The sequence below is a fragment of the Amborella trichopoda genome, chromosome 11, assembly GCF_054954075.1.
Source record: "Amborella trichopoda isolate Santa Cruz 75 chromosome 11, AtrichopodaSantaCruz75HAP2 v2.0, whole genome shotgun sequence".
Lineage (NCBI taxonomy): Eukaryota > Viridiplantae > Streptophyta > Magnoliopsida > Amborellales > Amborellaceae > Amborella > Amborella trichopoda.
The window spans coordinates 36099534-36122267 of record NC_142346.1 but is presented as its reverse complement, the minus strand read 5'-3'; the positions used below and the strand labels follow the sequence as shown (position 1 = coordinate 36122267).

The 22734-nt window shown below is 37.8% G+C and overlaps 1 protein-coding gene across 2 annotated transcripts; it reads right to left on the bottom strand.

The window, feature by feature from the left end:
* Positions 1 to 303: 303 nt before the first annotated feature.
* Positions 304 to 22734, bottom strand: LOC18436740 (BTB/POZ domain-containing protein). Of its 2 annotated transcripts, XM_006846962.4 has the most exons (4): positions 22582 to 22734; positions 22022 to 22167; positions 2757 to 2872; positions 304 to 1050 (listed from the first exon to the last, which is right to left on the bottom strand). In XM_006846962.4, exons 1-4 carry the CDS (start codon positions 22695 to 22697, stop codon positions 448 to 450), a joined length of 981 nt encoding a protein of 326 aa, XP_006847025.2. In that variant the 5' UTR covers positions 22698 to 22734; the 3' UTR covers positions 304 to 447. The 2 variants fall into 2 exon arrangements, with proteins under 2 accessions (XP_006847025.2, XP_088707528.1); XM_088851402.1 differs by lacking the exons at positions 22022 to 22167; positions 22582 to 22734 and adding an exon at positions 7074 to 11509.

Genomic DNA, 22734 nt, shown 5'->3' with positions numbered 1-22734 from the left:
AACCCTTTACCAATTCGGTGGCCGTCTTATTTTGAATACACTGATTTTCTTGTTTATTTCTGATTTTTGTGAAATATGAGATCCTTATTCAATAATAATGGCTTTGTACATTTAATTAAATTTATGACATGTAGAATGATAAATTTTAACACCCGTCAAAGCGAATTTTCCAACCTCAATTAAGTAGCACCCGACAACCCAATTAAATTGCTATTTTCCCCTTCATTTTATGTATATATTTTTGTTTATAGTTCGCTCTTACAACAAATATAAGAGGTAAAGAACACAAAGAACTACAAAGGATGACACAGAAGAAAACCAAGAAATACATTAACTAAATGTCTTCTACAAAATATTCACAGTACGTTCTCCTACAAAATATGCATAAAATAATATATAACACATGATTCACACCTAACCCATAAAACAGTAAGCCATACATGTCTCTTACCCCACCCTGCCAGCATTGAGCAACTCCTGAAACATATCTACCATCAACTCCCTATCCACATGTCGAAAGAAAGAATCAATCTCATCTCTCACATCATATATCTTCCCAAAATCAAAGAGATACATCAAACACCCTTTCTTCAACTTCACTAACTGATAAAGCCATGCCTCCCTCAACCTTTCGAGCACATTGCTTGAATCTATGTCCTCTAACAAGCTCTCCTCGCACAACTCCTTTAGGTCCCCCATATCATACTTATCAGCCGCATTCAAGAGTGCAAGTCTATGTTTCCAAAAGTCCTCGTGCCTAATTCCACCATATAAATAGCTCAAAAGAACAGTGCAAGACTCCACACTCATGTCCTCTATGTTAATTGTCGATGATTCTTTCTCCTTGAGGTCATGAAGGAACATACTAGCAAACACTGGGGAGCTAGCTGACAGTATGGCCTTGTGGGCCCGCACGGTACCATTGGACGTGTTGATGGTGATATCCGTGTGGATGGCTTCATCAAGCATGCGGGAGAGGCAGCGAAGAGTGCTCTTGCTTGAGTTTGATTGTATGGCCCCATCATTAGGCCATATGGAACAAGCACTACCCTGTTAGTCAAAAGACCGGAGAATTCGGTTATGTGAGATGAAACTTAATGTATCCTTTCTGTTTGTTCTTTAGTTCCGAAATAGCAGATCAAGATTGGACTTTGCCATTGTTTTTGTGACAAAAGTATAATGGATAACCTTGTTTTCTAAAAATGATGCGCAAATATAGATAAATTTTCAATTTAATGTAGTTGCTTCAATATAACAAAAAACTTCTCCTTGATTTTTGACTTCTCCGGAAAAGTTAAATTTATGTTTCAATAAATATAGGTTAACAAAGATGCAACTAACCCCTAGTTTGGTGGCAACACAAGTTTTTGATTCAATGTACATTTAGCTTTCTAACAAAATGCAGTGTTCTGCAAGCATGACAAAAAAAGGGTGAAGTTTGTATAAGGTGCCCACCTTATACTAAGGCAGATTTCTAAATTTTGCCAAAAGATGTTCTGGTATTAGAAACCTTACGATGACTTGAAATCCCATGTTCAATCCTAATTATGAAGTTTAAAATTCTAAAAATGGTGTAGATCAGCAGATCTATAAGCACTTGAAAATCTTCAAAATAGACGTCGAGATAACTTGTTACAAGATGAACTATTTTTAGGACTTGAAATTTTTTTTTTTATATCCATACGTCTTGAGTCAAGATAGTCAATTGGCAGGCTTTCCAACTTCGTAATACTATTTCCTACTAGATTTTTGAGTTGCGCCTTAATTCTATAATATAAGGTTGCAACCTTATGTAAACGTTTTCCTGAAAAAAACTAGTATTTTCAGTTTATCTCGCAAAACAGCAGTTTCTTTTAGTACATGCATGCGCACCTAAAGGGGTTTAAAAGTGACATAAAAATGAGTTCTAGAACCACAAATTGGCGGTGCACCTAAAAAAGCAACCCTAAGAACACTGATGTTTTTGGGCAGCATGCGCATAAAGCCTGAGTGCACCTTTACAAGTTTCATAAACTATATTCCTCAGTTTTTCTATAAAGAAGGGAAATTAATCTTTGCATATTTATTTTTTGCTAATTTTTATATTTACCTTTTCTCTAGTTATGAGCAAGTTTATCTGATATACTTCCAATATTGAAACCAACGATTTCAAAAATGGATCTGGAAGTTCCTCTGCGAAGGTATCTCAAAAATAAGTCATTGTCCCAATATGTTGGAAACATCGACAAATAGTAACAAGTCATTGACATAAAGACTGCAATGAAATATTCATGAGTGAGCCCAATGTTGGAAGCTAAACGAGAATGAAATCCAGAGTTCATGGTTCACTTAACAAGCAAAATACTCAATGGGGTCACTAGAAAGAATTGGATGTATTTCTCTTTCTTTTATCATTAGAAAAAAATTAGATGTAATTTACAAAGTCAGTCCTTAAAGGAACACAAATACAAGTGGAGCTAATAGGAGAGAAATACCATGTAATTTGTAATGTTTGTAGCACAACTACTCATAATATACTGTACATGTTACAACATGAAGGTATGGTTGAATTGTGGCTGAACTGGCCATGATTTTGAAAACCAATTGGATGTTCTATAATAATTTTCAATAAATTTTCAGGCGAAAGAAAGCAGAAGCACCATGAATGCAATTCACATGCAGTTCTTTTACCTACCAAAATAGTAATCATAAGGAAAGGGGAAAGAACACATGAACATCTATGATTAAAAATGTTGGACGATAGTTGAGAATTTTACATTTGGCTGAGCAACCTTCAGGTCCAGGAACTCCACATCAATGGCAAATCTTCCATGAAAGGTGGTATCAACAGGCCAGACAAAATCCTCGCTGCTCCGGATGAGTTTATCATGAACTGTAAGAAATTTTTAGATTATAGCTCTTCTTTAGAAACATCTTTTTTTAAGTGTATTCTATATAACATTTGAAAAGCAAATGTTTTTCGTTCAATATCTCAAACTTTAAAGCATGGCTACAATCAGAATAAGTTGAAAGGTATGCTGGATGGATACAGTATGTGAGTCAATGTTCAATATGGGTATGGGGTGTTGGATACCCCATGCCATGTAAAAGAGGATTCCATGACACAACTATATTATGAAGATACAATCAAATCCATCAATGAACTCATCAAAAATGTGAGCTAGAACCTAAGGAGGGGTAGAGGAATTTGTAGCCCAAGCAATGACGTTCTTGGAATCTCCCTCTATAATAACGGACTTTATCCTGTGAAGATGAATGAGCCTAAGACTCTCAAGAAGAGTTGTGGCCTCCGCCTCCTTGGAATCAATGTGTCCAATGTTTTTAGAAATGGAAGCAACAGTTGATCCCAAGTGGTCCGTAATAATAGCACTGACACCTGAAGGCCCTGGGTTCCCCAAGGAGCAGCCATTGAAGTTAAAAGGTTGGCTCAACTGGGAGAGCAAGTGGTTAGCTAGTCCGTTTCAAGAGAGTCAGATTTCAAATAGCCAGATAAGGAAGGATCAGGTACAATCAGACGATCATCCTCCTTTTGTCTTATCCGATAGGCTTCATCAAGCGAAGGTCTTCCAATTGATTATTTAGCCTTAAAAGTTACTTTAACTGACGTCAACTCCAACCATCGTCAGAAGAGAGAGCTTCGATCTCTTTCCGTCATCCCAGAGGAAATCATCTTAGAAACCTGAGCTAGACAAAACAAAGGTAGGTTGAAATACGCAGGCGAACAGCGGGATCGCACAGCACTTATATAATACGCAATTCGCGCGTGAATGTACACGATCATAAATGTGGAGGAACTTCCACCCCTTTCATTTAGTGCTCGCTCGTGCAGAAGCCGAGTACAGGGCTCTTGCCTAAATTGCCCCTGGTTAGGTGGTCTCCAATTGGAGACCGAGGTAGACGTTTTCTACAGTGTTGCAGTGTAACAGTCCAGTCCAGGTAAAAGGTTGAAGAAGGGACCCCATTAAAGCTTTTGTGATTGGTTGCTCAAAACACAAGCGAAGATTTAAGCTTAACAAAGATATTGTGCCAAGAGGAGTACTCCCCTCGAAAAATCCTATTGTTACGCTCTATCCAAATAGACCAAATGGTTGCTGCCATGGCAGATTTCCATAACTGAATACATGCTTTAGGCCAAGGAGAAGGTTGTAAGACATCAGGGATCAAAGGAACAGTGGCGGGTAGCACCCACTGTACTTTGAAGAGGCTAAGAAGCTTTCCCCAAATCCTGAAAGCAAACGGGCAGTGCAAGAAAATGTGGTCATTTGTCTCCTCTGAGACAGAGGAAACATCGATTAAGTAGGGGGATCCCTCTCTTTTGAAGCTGGTCGACCGTGAGTGCCCTCTGGGAAAGAGCAATCCACATGAAGACCTGAATTTTTGGTGGGGAGAAAGAGGACCAAGCTTGGGCCACAATAGATGGGGAGATAGGGGGTAAGTGGGAGGTTGGATAAGTTTTTGGTTGAATGAGAATACCGTGAAGGCCCCAAAAGCACTTGGGGTCCAGATAATTCGATCATGTCGCTGAGTGGCTATAAAGTAGATTTGAAGGGTTGCCGCCAGGTCCGAGAAATGAGAAATCTCGGAGTCATTGAGTGCTCACCTGCAAACTGGATTCCATGATCTGGAGGAGCCAGCCTCAGGCATTTCATCTGCTACTGTAGCCCCTTGAGAACAGGGGAGCGAATAAAGATCTGGGTAACTCTCCCTGAGTGGAGCTTGACCTAGCCAAAGGTCGTGCCAAAAGAGGACCCCACTGCCATCTTTTGGGTGGAATCGAATACCTCTTTTGAATGGCTGGAATGAGAAGCAAATAGATCCCCAAATCCCAGACGATCTATTATTGGTACTGCAATCGGGTAACCAAGATGATGAGGGGGTGCGATATTTGTGCCTAAGAATATCGATCCACAACTGACCTCTTTGGGTTAGGAAACGCCACCACCACTTCCCAAAAGGGCCACATTATTTGTTCTCAAGTTTCTAACCCCCAGTCCTGCCAAACTCTTAGGTAGGCAAAGTTAGCCCACGAAATGAGGTGGAATTTGTGGCAAAAGAACCTTCGGATCAACTGCTCGATCCAAGAACTGACCTCCACAGGCATATGGAATAATGACAATTGGTAGACAGGGATCTTTGCCAGAGTAGCCTTAATTAAAGTCAGCCTTCCTATTGGGGAAAGGAAGTAGCCCTTCCAACTTGCAAGTTTACAATCCACCTTTTCTAAAATGTGCAACCATAAACTTTTCTTGGGTTTACCCACACACAAAGGTAGACCAAGATAGTGAGATGGGAGCTTTTCCCCTCTCATCCCCGGCTATCCGCAAAGTCTCTCAATGTGGAAAAATCGACCGCTATCCCCATCATCTTAGATTTCTTGAAATTGACTTTGAATCCTATTGCAAATTCGAAGCATCTGAGGAACAAGAAGAGGTTGCTAATTTCATCAGGATGAGTATTGCAAAAGACCCAGGTATCGTCCGCATATTGGAGATGTGTGATGCTAGGACCGTGGTTCCCGCAAGAGAAGCCATTCATCAAACCAGTATCAAACATTCTGGAAATGGACTCGCTGAAGACTTCAGCGGAAATGGCAAAGAGAAAGGAGAGAAGGGATCTCCTTGTCTTACTCCCCTACAGGAGGGGAACAGTCCTTTAGAGGATTGAGAAAAAAGGTTGCGAGCGACAAGCTTTCATCCAGGACCTCCTTCGGTACCCAAACCCCATCCTAGTTTGAGTTTCTTCCAAGATTGCCCAGTCTACATGATCGTACGCCTTTTCCCAATCTAGTTTTACCATGCATTCTTTTTGTCTTTGTTCAGCATAGAAATTACGTTGTGGAACACCACTATTCATTATGTTACTTTGACCTTGCACACCTGACATGATTTTGGGTCTTTTCTCCTGCCTAATTTGGACTAGCTAAAAGGCTAAATGGGAAGAAAGGCATGATTTCAGCCTTCCACCTCACCTCACTTTCTAGGCCTCTCTATGCCATTTACTACATTTGCCATTCTTTGGAATTTCTTATTTCATGTTTTCTACTTGCAAATCACAAATTCATACTTCCCCTATGCAGTGGCGGTGCTCCATTCTATCAGCCAAATGTGCTCATCTTTACTGTATTGAAGATCTTGTTCAACCACAAAGTGCTTGAGGATAATTGGTCAAAAGGTGAACTTATCCTCAAGGCATTGTACTAGGATCTTTCAATGCATTAATCTCAATATCAAAGAAAAGAAACTTTGAATAGAAACATTTTTATTTTTGTACAAGCTTGAGGGAGAGTATTGTGGCTACACATCCAATATCCATTTTAAATTTGTCGAAGGAAAGTATCATAAATATTAGGTTTACCATCATAACCGTGTGGACTCAAGTCTAGTCCAAGAGTCATGCATTAAGAACTTCTCTTTCATATCGGTATGTCAAATTGTAGTTCATTAAAATGCTCTAACTGAATTGCTTATGGATTTCTGTTTCTCAATCCCTTATTCATAACAAAACCTTACCTTCATAAAAGTATGATACCAGAATCAAAAGTAAATAATACAGAAACCATGAGTCAATGTTTCACACCCGAGGAAAAATAGGAAATGTAACTTTATGAGTTACATTCAATATTTTTGTGCAGAAAGGGCTATCAGATTGTAGTTAACATTACGAAAACAAAAACCTTTTCGTGAATGCTCCAAAGAAGAAAAAAATTGAATAACATATAGAACTTATGCTAGTATCACCAGGAATGACTCAAACAGCATATTAGAAAACATATGAAGATTGCAGATGTACAGTAACTAAAAATTCAAGAAAACCATAAAAAACAAATCAAATAAAGAACTCAAGTATCCATAAGCACAATAAGAGCCTACAAAATTTCCATAAACAACAAGATTTCTAAACCTCATATTGCATCATGCAAGTACAAAGCAAAGCGACTTGAATGTCACAGAGCTATGAAAGAGCTTTCCAATGAGTAGAAATAATAGCAACTATGAGTTATGAGTGAAAAGGTTATGCTCTGCACAATGCTCAAGAACTGCCTACATTAATATCCCTTGGTTAGAGGAACTTGCCCTTGAGTTCCATTCGACTGTGAACCTCCACAATGCTCCTTCATTAATTCGCTTCGGATCCTCTTTGGGAATCCATGAATTTTTTGAGTCTGGCATACCTCTCCACTGGACCAAATATTGGGTATAAGATCCACACTGAGTAGTGATGTTCCTAACCTGTTTAGACAATTGGGTCTCCCATTCGCTTTCTATGGAAGCAGAACCCTCATGATGCTCATAGAAATTGGAAATATTTAAGACAAGGGAAATACCATAGCCTTCTGGCAGCTGCTTGATTTTGTAGAAGTTGTCACCTATCCTTTGGAGCACCCAACACAGACCAATCTTCTTATATTTCAGCTGATGGGTGTCTTTTAGGAAGTGCTCTTGCCGCAGGTATACCATCACCAGATCACCCTCGAACTCGTTTTCTTGTTAGTGTAGATCAGCATCAGCCTTATACCTCGCGTAGTTCTCCTGTGGCTTTTCCGATACTTGCTTATGGACCTCTTGAAGATGTTTTGTTAAGGCTTCCACATCATCACTGATCTGCTCCTTTTCAGGAAGAGAAACTAAGTCCAACATATTTTTTGCAGATTGTCCATACACATTCTCGAAGAGGGATAGCCCGACCTATTGATTGACAGTTCTATTGTAAGCAAATTCAGCTTGTGGTTGGATTTGGTCACATGTCTAGGCTTATCTCCACCAAGACTCCTTAATAGGTACCAAAATCTGATTTACGACTTATGTTTGTCCGTTTGTATGTGGGTGGTAGGCACTAACATAGTGGAGCTTAGGACCAAAGTTCTTCCAGAAAATGCGCCAGAAATGACTCAGTACGTGTGTCCCTGTATGAGGTAAGTAGTGGGGATATCCTCAGATCTAACCACCTACTTGAGGAATAGGTCGGCTGTGTGCATAGGTGAGGAAGACCCATCAAAGGTGTTCTTGCAGGGGATGAAATGCACCATTTTGAGAAACGGTCCACCACAAGAAATATGGAGTCTCACCCCTTGGCTGTGTGAGGAAGACCCACCACAAAGTCCATATTGACATTAGTCGGAGTAACAGAGATGGGTAAATGGGTGTATGGCTAAATGGTTAAATAAACTGATATTCTAAGACACATCCTTGGCTAACTAGCAAACTCTGCACCTTTCCCCAAATCGAATAGCATCTCGATTGAGTGGGGGCCACAAGTACTTTTCTTTTGCAAGTGAATGGTCTTATCTCACCCGAAGTGTCCACTAAGAACCCCACTATGCAACTCAGTAATAATTTTGATGAGAAAGCACCTCTTTGGAATGCATAATTGGGTTTGGAATGCATAATTGGTTTCCCTTAAAGAGGCAACACATAGTTAGAAGAGGCATTTTCCTTTCCCTGCATACAATGATCAACACTGGTACAAAAGTAAGGGTCGATGGCATATAACTTGGGTAGAATTTCGAACCATAGTTGTTGGAAAAGCCTGGGAACCCGAATCGTTTCAGGAACCCGAATCGCGGAATTGCGCCTGACTAGAAGTTTCCCATTGTAGGAATCGTTGTCCATACAATAGGAATCGATGGGAACGAGATTCCCAATTTTCAGGAATCGAGTATCAATCAGAATAGGTCCAAGTTTCATAAACATGCGGAATCGAGTTTCCATCATCTATGGAAACGATTTTCCGACATATGCGGAATCGAGTTTCCATCATTTATGGAGTCGTGATTCTAACATATTTGGAATCTAGTTTCCATCATCTATGGAATCGTGTTTGTACATGGATTAGAGATCTTGGCTGTTTTGAGATCGAGAATTACAATAGCATAATCAAGTTTCTGACATCACTTGATTCGAGTTTCTGACATATGTGGTACATAGATATGTTGTGTAGAATTGTCAGTCCATGTGTGTTGCTTTATATGTTATTAAATGATTTCAATATTTTATAGGCATTTAAATTGGAGGCGAATAAATAAAATTAGTATTATTAATAACCACTTTACATTCAGTATTTCAATATTTAAGCAATGTTGCCAGCTACACATGGTGTAAGATCACTTAAGCAGTCTTTTCAGATAACATATGAACAAGATTAAGAAACCAAGTCAGTTTACATCACCGCAAATATAAAGAACATTATTTTATAGGCATTTAAATCAGGAAAAAAAGGTAAAAATAAAATTACTAATAACCATTTTACAATCAGTAGTACAATACTAAGCAATGTTGCAAGGTGAGACGTGGTGCAAGTTCACTTAAGCAATTCACATAACTATGAGCAAGGTAAAGAAACTATATCAGTTTACATTAACGCATATATAAGAAACATAATAAAGATAACTAAAAAAGCAACACAATCTCATTAAATTCCTCCTAAAACACATGCCTTATAAATAATAATACCCCCTTCTAGTACACATGCTGCCTAACACTATCGTTTGGGATCTTAAAGCATGATATCCACTAGAAAATAAAACACTACTTTTGTGGTTATTATTTCCAAGAAACCAATGTTTTATACGGTGTAGATGATTCAAAACCCTGACGAAATGAGTTCCATTACTTGTAGAATTGTGTATCATTTTAACATAGACTCAAGATTTAAACCTCACTAGAAGCCAGATTCAATCTATTTGGGAGCATCGAGATTCCGAAATTAAGGAATCAAGATTCTAAAACTAAGGAATGGAGTTTCCTTGGTTCTGAAAAATATTTTTAAAAGAAGGGTTAAATTGAGATTCCAAAATACAGGAATCGAGTTTCCTTGGTTCTGAAAATAGGCTTCCACATATGTGAGGAATCGAGATTCCGAAATTAAGGAATCAAGTTTCCTATGTTGCAAAAAAATGTTTCCACCTAGGTACAGAATCGAGATTTCGAAATAAAGTAATCGAGTTTCGTTGGTTCAAAAAAGGGGTTTCCGTGGACTTTTCCTTAACGGAAACACGAAACCGGGTTTCGGAACCGGAATTGCAGGGTCCGAGGAGAGATTCCGGCAACTATGTTTGGAACCCAACCACTAATGTAGCAAGGTTACCTAGCAAGCAAGACCTTCTACTCAAAACATCGTGGCCTTCCTCAGGGTTCCAGAATCCAGACTTATGATGAATAGTGAATGTGAACCCCTGCAACCAGGCAACCCACTTAGCAAGTCTGTTGCTCATTCTTTTGAGCACTAAAAACTTTTGGGGCCTCATGATCATGAAATAGAACAAAACTCCCTATAGAAGGTGGTAAATCCACAAACACTCTCCTAACTTAAGAAACGGTCTTCGGTGTTGGCAACTTTGTGATAGCGTGAATCATTTCTTGTTAAACCTTGACACTATACACTGATACGATGAACCCCAAGAATATGACATTATTAGTCATGAAGGCAAACTTCTTCAGATTGATAAGAGCTTCTCTTTTTTTAGAGCTTCCATCACTCACCACATGCAGTCCAAGTGCTCGCTATTGGTCTTACAGTAGACCATTAAGTACACAACCATGAACCTCCCAATAAAGGTGCTAGGAGCATTTCAAAGACCAAATGGTATCACCAGCTAGATCCTATTTGGTCTTCAATGTAGTCTTCCACTCTGTCTCCCGGCCTCATCAAATCCGGTGATATCCATTTCGAAGGTCCATTTGTGAAAAAACTTTCGACCCTGACAGCTGATCGAGCATGTCATCAAGGTGGGCTATAGTGAAGCGATACTTCATAGCGATCTTGCTAATGGCTTGGTTGTCTACACATCGCCAGAACCCATCTTTCTTCTATGCGAGGAGTCCGGGGACAGAACAAGGGCTTAGACTTTCCCTCACACGCCCCTTCTTCAGTAAGTCAAAAATTTGCCAATGGAGTTCTTAATGCTCTTTGGGTCTAATCCGATAGTAAGGAAGATTAGGCAAGCTACCTCCAGGAACAAAGTTGATACGGTATTGGATCTGTAGGAAGGGTGGCAACACATCAGGCAGTTCACCCGGTGTACATCTAAAAATGCTTCCAATAATGAACCTAATTTGCACAGGAATTTCAGTATTTTGACTACATTCTTTGATCACGAGAGCAAATATAACGCCTTCCTCCTCACTCTATTTTAAGCATCGATTATAGAAACTATAACCTCACCTCCCCTCTCTTAGTATCAGGTGGGTTATTTTTTAAGGCCCACAAGGTCACTTAGGTGCCCTCATGCCAAAAAGTGTAAGTATTCTATCAGCCTGGATGAGTAACATCCTGATTGTACTGCAATGGACAGCCCAACAAAATGTGGCAAGTATCCGTGGAGCATGTAGCACTAGGCAGAGTCCTCATACCTCTTCCCAATTGAAAGTTTTATAAGACATCGCAAAATTAACAGGAGTTCTAATTCCTTTCCGGAACCACAAGTTCTTGTATCGGTGCGGTGCTTGTCACACTTGAGTTGCAACTTATCCACCATCTCCTAGGACATCATTTCCTGCAGTTCTCCCTATCAATGACGATGATGCAGACTTTGCCCTGTGTTGCACACCTCATTGAAAATATATTAGTTCGTTGCCATGGCTCCTCAAGCTTTTGGGCTCAGTCAGCAGTTTCTGGAGGACTAGGAATTCAACCTAATTGGGGTATAAATCAACTCTCTCCTGGTCCATCCTCGTGATAGTTATCACACTCCTGCTTCGAGTCTATCCTCAGGGCAATATTTGAGCATGCCTGCTCTCACCAAACCTAAAGCATTTGATGTTCTGACACCAGCTTTGGGTAGGTCGATTGGAAGTGGCTCGGCAGTTTACCTTCTTATGGTTCCAGGTTTGGTGCCTGCTGGTTGGCCCCATGCAATGGAACTAGAGCTCGTTCAAATGAGCACCCTGTAGTGCTTCTATTTACCTTCAATCGGCTCTAAGGGCAAACTAGTCGGTTTCATACGCACTGAGCAAGCGCCGCATCAAAAGCTTGTCCTGGATTTACACTTTCACGCAACTAACTTATATAGCCACCAATTGTTCATCCAATTCCCTAGTATTGTTACGACTGAGTAGCTCATAGAACTCCTCTTTGTAGTCATGTCAGGTACTCTCCTTCCGTCTCAGATGGTGGAGTATCTAATAAAGGCTTTGAGTATAGTCAATTGAGAAGTATTTCTCGTCAAGTCAGGATGAATTACCAAATTGCAATTTTAGCTTTTCTGCTTCTGCTCCCTGGCTATTTGGACTTGTTGCCACCAGATAAAAGCCTGGCCCTTAACCTTCTGCAGCTCAGAGAGCTCCTTCCATTTGAAAAACATCAAACTCGTAGGGATGAAGTTCCATGGAAATCAGGCACATCGACACTAACATCTCAATTTGACCCTTCCAATGCCCTCCCCCTCACTAGTCGTTCCTCAAGAGGAAGTTCAAGATCCTTTCCCTGGTCATGAAGAGGAGCTTATTTCCTTCCCTGATTATGGAAAGGGTTTTCTCTAGGGTTCAGACTCGTCACTTCAACGATCGATCCCAATAAGAGTGGGTTCGGTGCACCTCACGCCCAGTTCCTCGAATCCTCTCATCAGCTCATTGAAAAGCTCTTACATCCATCCCATCCACCATCACAGCGTCCTCAAATAGCTATCGTCTAGAGCGCCTAGGAGGCGACCTGCTCTTATACCAAACAATGTAAACAAAACAAAGCGAAGAGAAACAAGAAGAATATTAATGGGTCAATCAAAATTGGTAGAAGCTTACAAGCCGAGCTCCAATGGCTACTTTTGGTAAAGACCAGGAACACAAGCATAAAACCCATAACTGACCTCAGCCTACATCACAGGACATATATAGACCATCCCTATCGTAGACACAATCTGGACTGTCTATTACAAACTCAAAATCAGAACTGTAAATAGAACAAAAGAAATGGAGAAAGACAAATGGGCCCTTGAATAAAAAAAAGACAAAACTACTCTTACATTCACGAAATGAACCTCAGAAAACCATTTTCAAGCCTTAAGAGGCCTTTTTTGACAAAATTGGTTGCCGTCATTGTAGAGCACTGAAAGAGAATTCCAATCCAACGAGTACCAACACTAGAAAGTCTGAGTTACAAGAAAAAAGTTATGCTCTGTAGAAGGCATAGTGCTCAAGAATTGCTTACATCATAACCTCAAGATTCTTCCAATGTACTGAGAAATATCCGAAATTGACAAATTTTGCACCATAAAGTTTGCTATAGTTGCTATATCAGGGGAAGTTTTTACTGCTTAAAACAAAGAAAGCTGCCACTTGTGGAAACTTAATTTTTATAGAAAATGTTATATGTAATGTAGTCCTTCAATAACATAAACTAAGAAACCAATAAAACGTGGCTATTATTCATGTGGATGTGGAACATTTAAATTGAAAAGGAAAACAAGTAGAAACACATTTGGTCTTTATGAGTCTTCAACTAGTACATGTGAAGCATTAGTTGATATAGTCAGTGGTATCAAATGCGGCTGCATCAAGAAGAATGGCCCATGGCCACATCGCTCTGGTTTGCCCAAGCAAGCATAAATGATGCACCCTCCTAGGCAGTCCATTGACTACATAGGAAGTCAAGCCTATGCAGCTGCATCTAGCAGCCCTGCTCGTGGATGAAAATACAGCCCACGAGCAGTGCTATTTTGGTCTTTTACCTCCTAGAGAAAGGGGGGAAGTTTGGAGTCTCTAAACCTTCCAAAACCTCGTAGAATCAATTTTATTGTTCCAAGTTTGATTTTATGAGCAAAACTCGTACAAGTTTTCGGGCAAATCTAAGTGGATTTTGGGCTCACTTTGGAATAATTTCTAGTGCACAATATTGACATATCTACCTATTGATGATTGGAAAGGCAATTGAATCAAAAAACCTTAATTTATTTCAAGATGTGGTCCAGATGAAAACTAAAATCAACTTTCCAAGTTGATTCAGCATTCATAAATTTCAAGTGCTTAGTATCTTGACATTTTATATTGTTTTATATAGAATTTGATAAATGGCTCGGACAATTTTATTTTACATGCTATCTAGATTACAAATAGAAAATGTCTATATTCATCTATCAATAATGGGGACAACAATATACCAATAAGTACTAAATTACAATACCTACGATCATATAGATCACATATTTGCATTATTTCTTGTATTCTTATAAATTTTATAAATATATTTATTGCCAGGATAGGAACAGATGGGCCCGCATCGTGGCTGCATCAGACCACATTGCGCATTTGACCCCCCTAGCGCCTCAAGCCACATCATCCCACATTAGATTACCTTGGGTATAGTGATTTTCAATGCAACACATATAGCATAACCTTTTATGCATGCCATTGGGAAATTGGGTCGGTATTAGTAATCATCATGATACATGTTTATTTGGTAAGCCATAACATTGACATCCCTTTACAAACTCCGAATGAATCGTAGTTGCCATCCCAAGAAAGAAGCGGCCTAGGAAGTATGATGAAGCCCAAGGTAGTTGTGGTTGCCACTAGTTATCAATATGTTGATTCAAATGCAGTTGAATCTTGTTGATGATTGACCATTATATGCCACTCTTCTTCAAAGCCTTAATAGCTTCAAATCACTAACAAAAGTCAGATTTCCACTCATTAAATATGATCCAAGGTCTGAAATTTACTGTAAGGATTTTGATAACCTGTCATATGCCATATGGATGCCTCAAATTCAGCAGATCATAAGCAATCTCCTCTTAAGACTTTGTCCTGATTAGCTTGTATTGTCTGCAAGTGTGTTCCATCAATTAAAGCTACAGAAGCCTGTGCCCATAAATACTTTCAACCAAGTAAAGTACATCTCCACGAACTCATCATTGCTAAGAACATCTAAAACATAAAATATATTAGAGAGACAAGTTGTACACCTTCATAGCGCCATATATATATATATATATATATATATACACATATATTTATTCTAATTATCCTAGCCCACTGCTTTGTGGCAGTAAATATATCCTGTTTTGTATTTTCTTCCATATGACAATCCCACCATCCTCTTAGCCATCCTGTAAATCCACAAATAATTGCTTTGGCTATTTTTTGGTCGTGATTTCCACTTATTTTGCACACAAAATTCCTTAGGACTCTATCCAATAGAACAGCCTCTTCTTCTAATAGTACACTACGAGTAAAAAATAGAAAAGAAATAACAATAGATAATATAGAAAAGCAAATACATAATTGGAATATTCTTAAAGTTCCAGCTTCAGACATTTATAAAAAAGGAACTTTTGAATTCAAAATAAGTTTTGCCATTAAAACCGTAGAACAGAGCATTTCTATCACCAATGAGCCAGATGTTTGCCAACTACTTTCAAATAGAATGATACAAGACCTTAAGACTAAGGATTACAAATATCTACATATAGGACTAGTCCAAGTTGCGATAAAACCTTTAACTCGAATCGGTTTAAACAACTCAGTCCTTCTGTGTTTAAGAGACGAGCGTCATAACAAATTTTCTGACTCTATGTTAGGAATAGTAGAATCTAGCCTTTGTAATGGACCTATATATTTTAATTGCTTCCCAAATTTTTTATAATTGTTCAGGCGAGAAGGTTATCTCTTGTGCCTGTTGTCTAATTATTTGGTTTGGAGTTAATGGTGACGTTGCCAGGGCCTTTCCTGGCACAGGAACTATTTCCATTTTTCCCTTTCCCTTGTTTGGTGTGACTAACCTCTTGCCGGTTTGCCCCATCTTTTTGCGGAGAAAGTCAAAACACGATTAAAAAATAAATATGGAGGAATAATCCCTTATTCTTTATATACATTGGGAGAACTATCAGCTGGTGCAGAAGGCCTTGCTCTCTGTACAAATTTAAAATTAAAAAGGCAGCTAAAAAAACAAAGGATAACTGGAAGGAAAGAGTTGGGAGACTTTTGCGAACAGTTTGGATTTAATACTCTGCTTTCCTTCAAAAATTCTGATCAAAGAAAAAATAAAAATAAAAAATATAGCAATAGGCCAGGACCCAATAAGACTTCTGCTAAGGATAGATTTTCAAAAAAAATTTCCCCAAGAAATAATTTTAAGCGGACCAGGGGCAAAAGGAAAATACCTGTTTGCTATGTGGCAAAGTAGGCCACTATAAGAATAAATATAGAATAAAGAAGAAAATAGCTGCTTTACAAATAGATGATGATATTAGAGATCAGCTATTTAGTATATTACAAATAAATGGAGAAACTTCAGATAGTTCATGTAGTTCTGAATCTGAAATGCTAGTTGGAGAAATAGAAAATGAAGATTTGATTCTCAGCAATTCTGACTCAGATCAAGACAATACTGATACTAATTGTTTCTGCAATACCCTTTCTAGGGAAGAAAATCTAATCATAGAAATAATAGATAAAATAACTGATCCAGAAACTAGACATGAAGCGTTGATACAATATATAAACCACTTACATGTGACACTTGCAGAAACTAGAGAATAACTTCCACTCGTCTACACAATAGTTGGGCAGAGAGTCCCAGTTACAATCACACATAAATCACTCTTCTAATGGAAATATGATCTGGGTGGCTGGATACACCACCAGATATACAATAGAGGAGAGGTAAGGTTGCAGAGAGAATGCCCGAGAAGAAAACTTAAGGTCACAAATAAAAGAGAAGACTGAGGGAGAAAACTCTCGGTGTTGAATGAATGAGCTTTTGCCTCCTTTTATAGCTGGCGGACGTCAAAGACTTATTTCAAGTCCGCTTAGTTGACAAGACCAAAAGGTATGAACAGGGAAAAGTAGATGTCGGTGATAAGACAAAAAGGTCTGAACAGTAAAAGTAGATGTCAGTGATAAGACAAAAAGGTGTGAACAGTAAGAGTAGATGTCGGTGATAAGACAAAAAGGTGTGAACAGTAAAAGTAGATGTCAGCAGCTTTTATGATTTTGTCAGCTGGTGGTTTCTTATACTATTTGTTTGACAGGACTCGTGTGCTTTTGGATTGCAGTCGCTTCGTCCTGAGTATTTGAGATGGCCCGAACTTTTACGTCTTCATCCTCTGTGAGATAGCCCGAACTCTATAACTTCATTTTCTTGTGCATAATCTTCTTCATTTTGGGTGGATGTCGACATTGCTTCCTCTTCTTCTTCAAACATTTGTACTAACTTCCTTTTAAGTTCTTCCTTTGTAGCCATAGGGTTTTGCTGGCGCAACTTATTTAGATAATCTGACATATTAACTCTTGCTTCAGAGGGTGAGAAGGGTACTTTTTTCATTTTCATATTCTCTGGATCGAGGGTTTTGTTTTCATAAACATCCCACCACTTTATATATATTTGTCTACCAAATTCTATGATATACTCCCAATTATTTGTATAATCTTCTGTTATATGATAGGACCATTTCATGATCCTTGGTATTTGATATAAAGACATAAAATACATATGCAGATCAATTCTAGTATCATTATTATTATAGTCTATAAACTTCCTTTGAGAAGTTTGAATATTAGGTGGCAATATTTCAGTTCCTGATCCCCATAGTTGGAACCAATTCTTGAACCAATTTGGGAATTCCCCTATTGTTGGTATTTTTATTTGGATGAACCATGTATGGGAATTATTATTATTTTGAAAGGCAAAGACTTTATGCCAGGCTTCAATGTATTCAAAGTATTGAAAATATTTATTATTAAACCCTTCTGATTGCAATTTTCTGGGTTTCAAAGGGTCCATACCCCATTCCCTATATGAAATTATCTAGCGTATTTAGAATTTGAGTATGCTATTATATTAGTATTTTTCTTATAAAAGTGGACCATGGTAACCGACCCTGTTTCAAGGAGGATGGCTTCATACCATTCTCGGGTTTTATCATTATTGGTTGGATGTAAGTGATTATTTAAATAAATAGTCGCTACTTCATATGGGTCTTTATCTTTATAAATATCTTCTATCATAATAGTCGGTATAAAAGAAGTTTCTAAGAACCTACTTTTCTCCCCAGCTGAATCTGTAGCTATTGGTATAGGATCAGGTGAGAAGGTTATCTCTTGTGCCTGTTTTCTAATTATTTGATTTGGAGTTAATGGTGAAGTTGCCAGGGCCTTTCCTGGCACAGGAACTATTTCAATTTCCCTTTCCCTTGTTTTGTGTGACTAACCTCCTGTCCCCCCTTGCAAAAACTCACGAGTTAAGAAATCAGGAAGGTAGTTAGTAGTGCCTTTAATATGTTCAATCTCAAATTCAAAAGAAGAGAGTATACCTTGCCAACGTGCAAAAATTTGTTCAAAAACAAGATTTTTGACGTCTTTATCAAGAATATCTTTAGCAGTTTTGCAGTCAGTTCGTATGAGGAATTTTTTATTGAGCAAGTCACTCTACAATTTGGTGTCACAGTGGACAATAGCGAGAATTTCTTTTTTAACCGTGGAGTAGTTTTGCTGTGTCTGGTTCCAAGCTTTAGAAGTAAATCTAACCAATTGTTCTGTATCTAAAATTTTTTGTTTTAATATTCCACCCTAACCTAATTCTGAAGCATCACACTCAATTATTTTGAAAGCAGAAGGATTTGATAGTGTAAGACATGGTAATTCTTTGGCTTTGAGTTAGAAGGACATAATGTAAAATTCGAATTTCTCGAAAAACCCAAAGTACGAGAAATCAACAATATTAAAAAAACAATCTCTAATAAAGAAAAATTCTTATATTATCTCAAAGAAGAAATAAAGTATAAGACAATAGAAACCAAACTATTGCTACCTAATAATAAAAAGATAATAGAAGATATTAAAAGTAAATATAGAAAAAGCTCTTCTCCTTGGAGCTGCTCAGCATTCTATGTGGAAAAAGCTTTTGAAATAGAAAGGGGGGCTCCACGTTATATTGCTAAAAAAGACAGATATGAAACTGCTTTTAATGTCCCTTTTGGGCAATATGAATGGAATGTAATGCCATTTGGACTTAAAAATGCTCCTTCAGAATTTCAAAATATTATGAATAGCATTTTCAATCCTTACATAAAATTTATGATTGTTTATATCAATGATGTATTAATATTTTCTGAAAACCTGGAACAACATTTTAAACACTTAAATATTTTTGTCAAAGCAATTAAGATGGCTGGATTAGTTGTTTCTGCTAAAAAGATTAGTCTTTGTCAAACAAAAATAAGATTTCTAGGGCACAATAGTTTTCAAGGAAGAATAATTCCAATTGATAGAGCTATTGAATTTTCCAATAAATTCCCAGACATAATCACAGATAAGACTGAGCTTCAACGATTTTTGGGTTGTCTTAATTATATATATATATATATATATAGATAAGACTGAGCTTCAACGATTTTTGGGTTGTCTTAATCATATATATATATATATATATATATATATATATATATATATATATATATACATCGTGTATTAGTATTTAGTACACAACCAAAGATATGACCAACCCAAATTCCCAAGGACAAACATAGAACTTCATCACATATATGTCATATCAGAAACCAGTACTCAACTGAATAGTTCATAAGAACAACTAGGAAAATCATGAAAACCAGTAATGTGTTCCAACATGATATCTTCATGGACTTGAAAGTCATACTTGAAATGATTGCCCTTGTCTCTCATGTTATTCCATTGATAAAATAGCTCAGTTGCATAGCTTTCTCAATTTACATTATTCATGAAGATATTAGGTATACACATCCATTTATGAGCAACAACTGTCCACGAGTAACATCTTTCTTCATTTCTAATGATAATATCTTTTACATGCATTATATCTTTCACAAGATTCAGGATATAATGTGCCAATGTGAATATTTTGGATCTATATTTTGTGATTATCATGCAAGAGCCACAGTGGTTAGCAATCTGTCCAAAGCTGCCTCCAAGACCTCCTTAGGCAACCGTTTTATTTCCGTTGCCTAGAATACCCAACAAATCAATGAGCAAAGCTTCGATGCCAACAGAGTTTGTAACCCAGTAGCTGCATCCTATAGTATATCTATATTAAACAAAGATTCTACGAGACACCACATTCATAATCCTAAAAGTACCCATCTTGTATGTGCATATACTTGAAAGATACCTACTCATCCTAGATCTTTCAAGACGCATCTTCCGTGACAGTGGCCAACAAGTGCCATACTAATTAAACTCAAGGGATATTAGCAATCCAATCAGAAAGTTCATGTCCAAAACAAGACTAAACTGAATAGACAAGTAAGGCGTGTAGGCACATTGTAAGAAATTGCCAAATAATAACAATAGCTAAAACAAGGAACACCTTGTTTTCTTTTTGATAATTGAGGCATAGCTATTCATAACCTTCTCACATCAACACTAATGGATATAACTGTGAAGACTAATTACAATTAACTATGTGCTTATTTAGCCTAGGGATATAATCCAATAAGATCTTGTTCAATGAATTCTATGCAACAGTAACCAGTGGAAGATCATTACATAAAAAGATTCAAACCTTCATATATACTATATGTTAGCATGTAGCCTGATAAAACAGTGTAAGCCCAATGGCCCAAATTCAATTTAACAGCTAGCATAGTTGCTCCCTATTTGATTTTTACTTGTTTTTTTTTTTCTATAAATGTGATAAACCTCAAATTTTTGCTGAAATTGCACCTAACCTAGGCACACCAAAAAAAATGCAAAAGAGAAAAACAAAACACCCCCTTATCGGTGAATGCTGGCCATACATATCGGCCTTGGTAGTTTATTTTGGACCATTGGGCTCATACCATTCCATCAGCCTACAAGCTAACAAAATATTCACACAAACTCACATGCACATGTGCACATGCACATGTGCACATGCGCACGGGCACGTGCGCGGGTACGCGCACGCACACACATAGAGATATATTTGTGCTTGCATGCATGTGTGTATGAAAGAAAATCCTATAAGCCAATTGGCTTGTAATATAGCATAAGCCCATTGGAGCTGGAGGGGTTTGTTAGACCCCAAATTTAGCACAAATGCTCATCTCATACCTAGGCAAGCAGGAAAGAAAAAAGACTTTGCATAATAAAGGTTCAAATGAATCTGCCATTTTTGACGAACACGAGCTGTCCATTTGATGAACAGCTGATCCAGGTCTTCAAGAACCCAAAATCAAGTTTTTTTAGATTGTTTGTTTTTCTAATCAAATAGATATTTGGATGTAGAATTTGCAACAAGAATTGAAGCCCTTACAGATAATATTGTGGGACATTGCATAATAATATCAAAAAGAAATTTTCCTGCTCATATACTCATGAACAACAATATGGGTATTACAAAAGACAACAAAATTATTTTACATACAAAATGAACAGCTTGCATCGGTTTAACTAACAAGTTCCAATATCATTTTTTAAGGTATTCACATTCACAACGGAATATTGTACATTAGTGAACACAAGGGCTTAAAGAGGCATACTAACAAGTTTTATTAGGTTTCTTCATTGCGAGAAGAATTCAAACTAGGAGCTATGGTTCAGATGATCATATTACGCACTTAGTATGCATAACAAACCAGAAATTAGGGAACACTAATTATGAGCAATAAGAAACCACATTAAAGAAGCATGACTATTTCATAACTCTCAATAAACCAGTAAATTAGAGAAGGCCGATCCATAATTGGCAGTTGTTATCAAAGAAATGGGGAAAAAACTTAATAAAAAATGCTTAAGTATTATTGCAATTAAGACCTTTTAAAGAGGAAATGAGATGAATCGTAAAGCAAGAAGCAAGAAAAGGCCAAAAATTAAAGGATTGTATACTATGAGACCATTTACCATTGTTACAAGGAGGTCACAATCACTACTAGCCATTAGGCTTGTGGTGTGTCTCCAAGTTTGAGAATTTTTTCCTTTTTAATCTTTGAGTCTAGTTAATGACACATCTAAAACCACCCAATTTAAAATATGACAGACAAGGGTGATTGTGACCTCCTTGTAAAAATAAATGGTCTTTGTGCAATCTTTTCCAAAAAATAAAGATAAACTGTGAACAAGAATAATTTATTGTGTACCAGGTGATATGTAAGGCCGGCGACTAGCACCAATATTTGAAATGCGGATAACGAACTTTACAAATGGAGGCTGCTCCTTTACCACTCGACTGGGCTCTGGAAAAAGGCGGATGTAGAGATATCGGCTCTTCTCAATTGATAAGTGCCTATATAAATATAGAACCACCAAAAAATGTCTAAACAAGAAAACCACGACACACGCACAATGCATGCACGACTGCACGCACACAACGCGCCCGTGCACATGCACACACAGGAGATAGCAAGGAACAAAAAAGAGAGATAGGCATGCATAACGAGAGGGGATAATTGAGAAGGATAATAATAAAGCCAACATCGACGAAGAGAATGATCGTAACAACCAGAAACCGAAGAGAGATAGATAGAGAGACAGACAAACTAACAGTAAGAAAACCAACAACAGGTAGAGGGGGGAGAGGAACATAGTAATATAAAGAAAACCAACGAGAGAGTAATAGCAAGAAAATCAACAAGACAGAGTAATACAGAAAACAGCAATTGTAAATGGATTGAACATATAAGATACTGAGGGCACGAACCAGTTCCAGAGGCCGACTTTGAAAGGATCAGACCTTCTGTAAGAGCATGGCCCCCATGTCTCAATCTTCCATTGAGCCAGCCTCGATATCGTCTCCACTTTCGAGTCGGTCATCATTCTTCTCTCTTCTCTTCTAGCCAGAGAAAACACTATT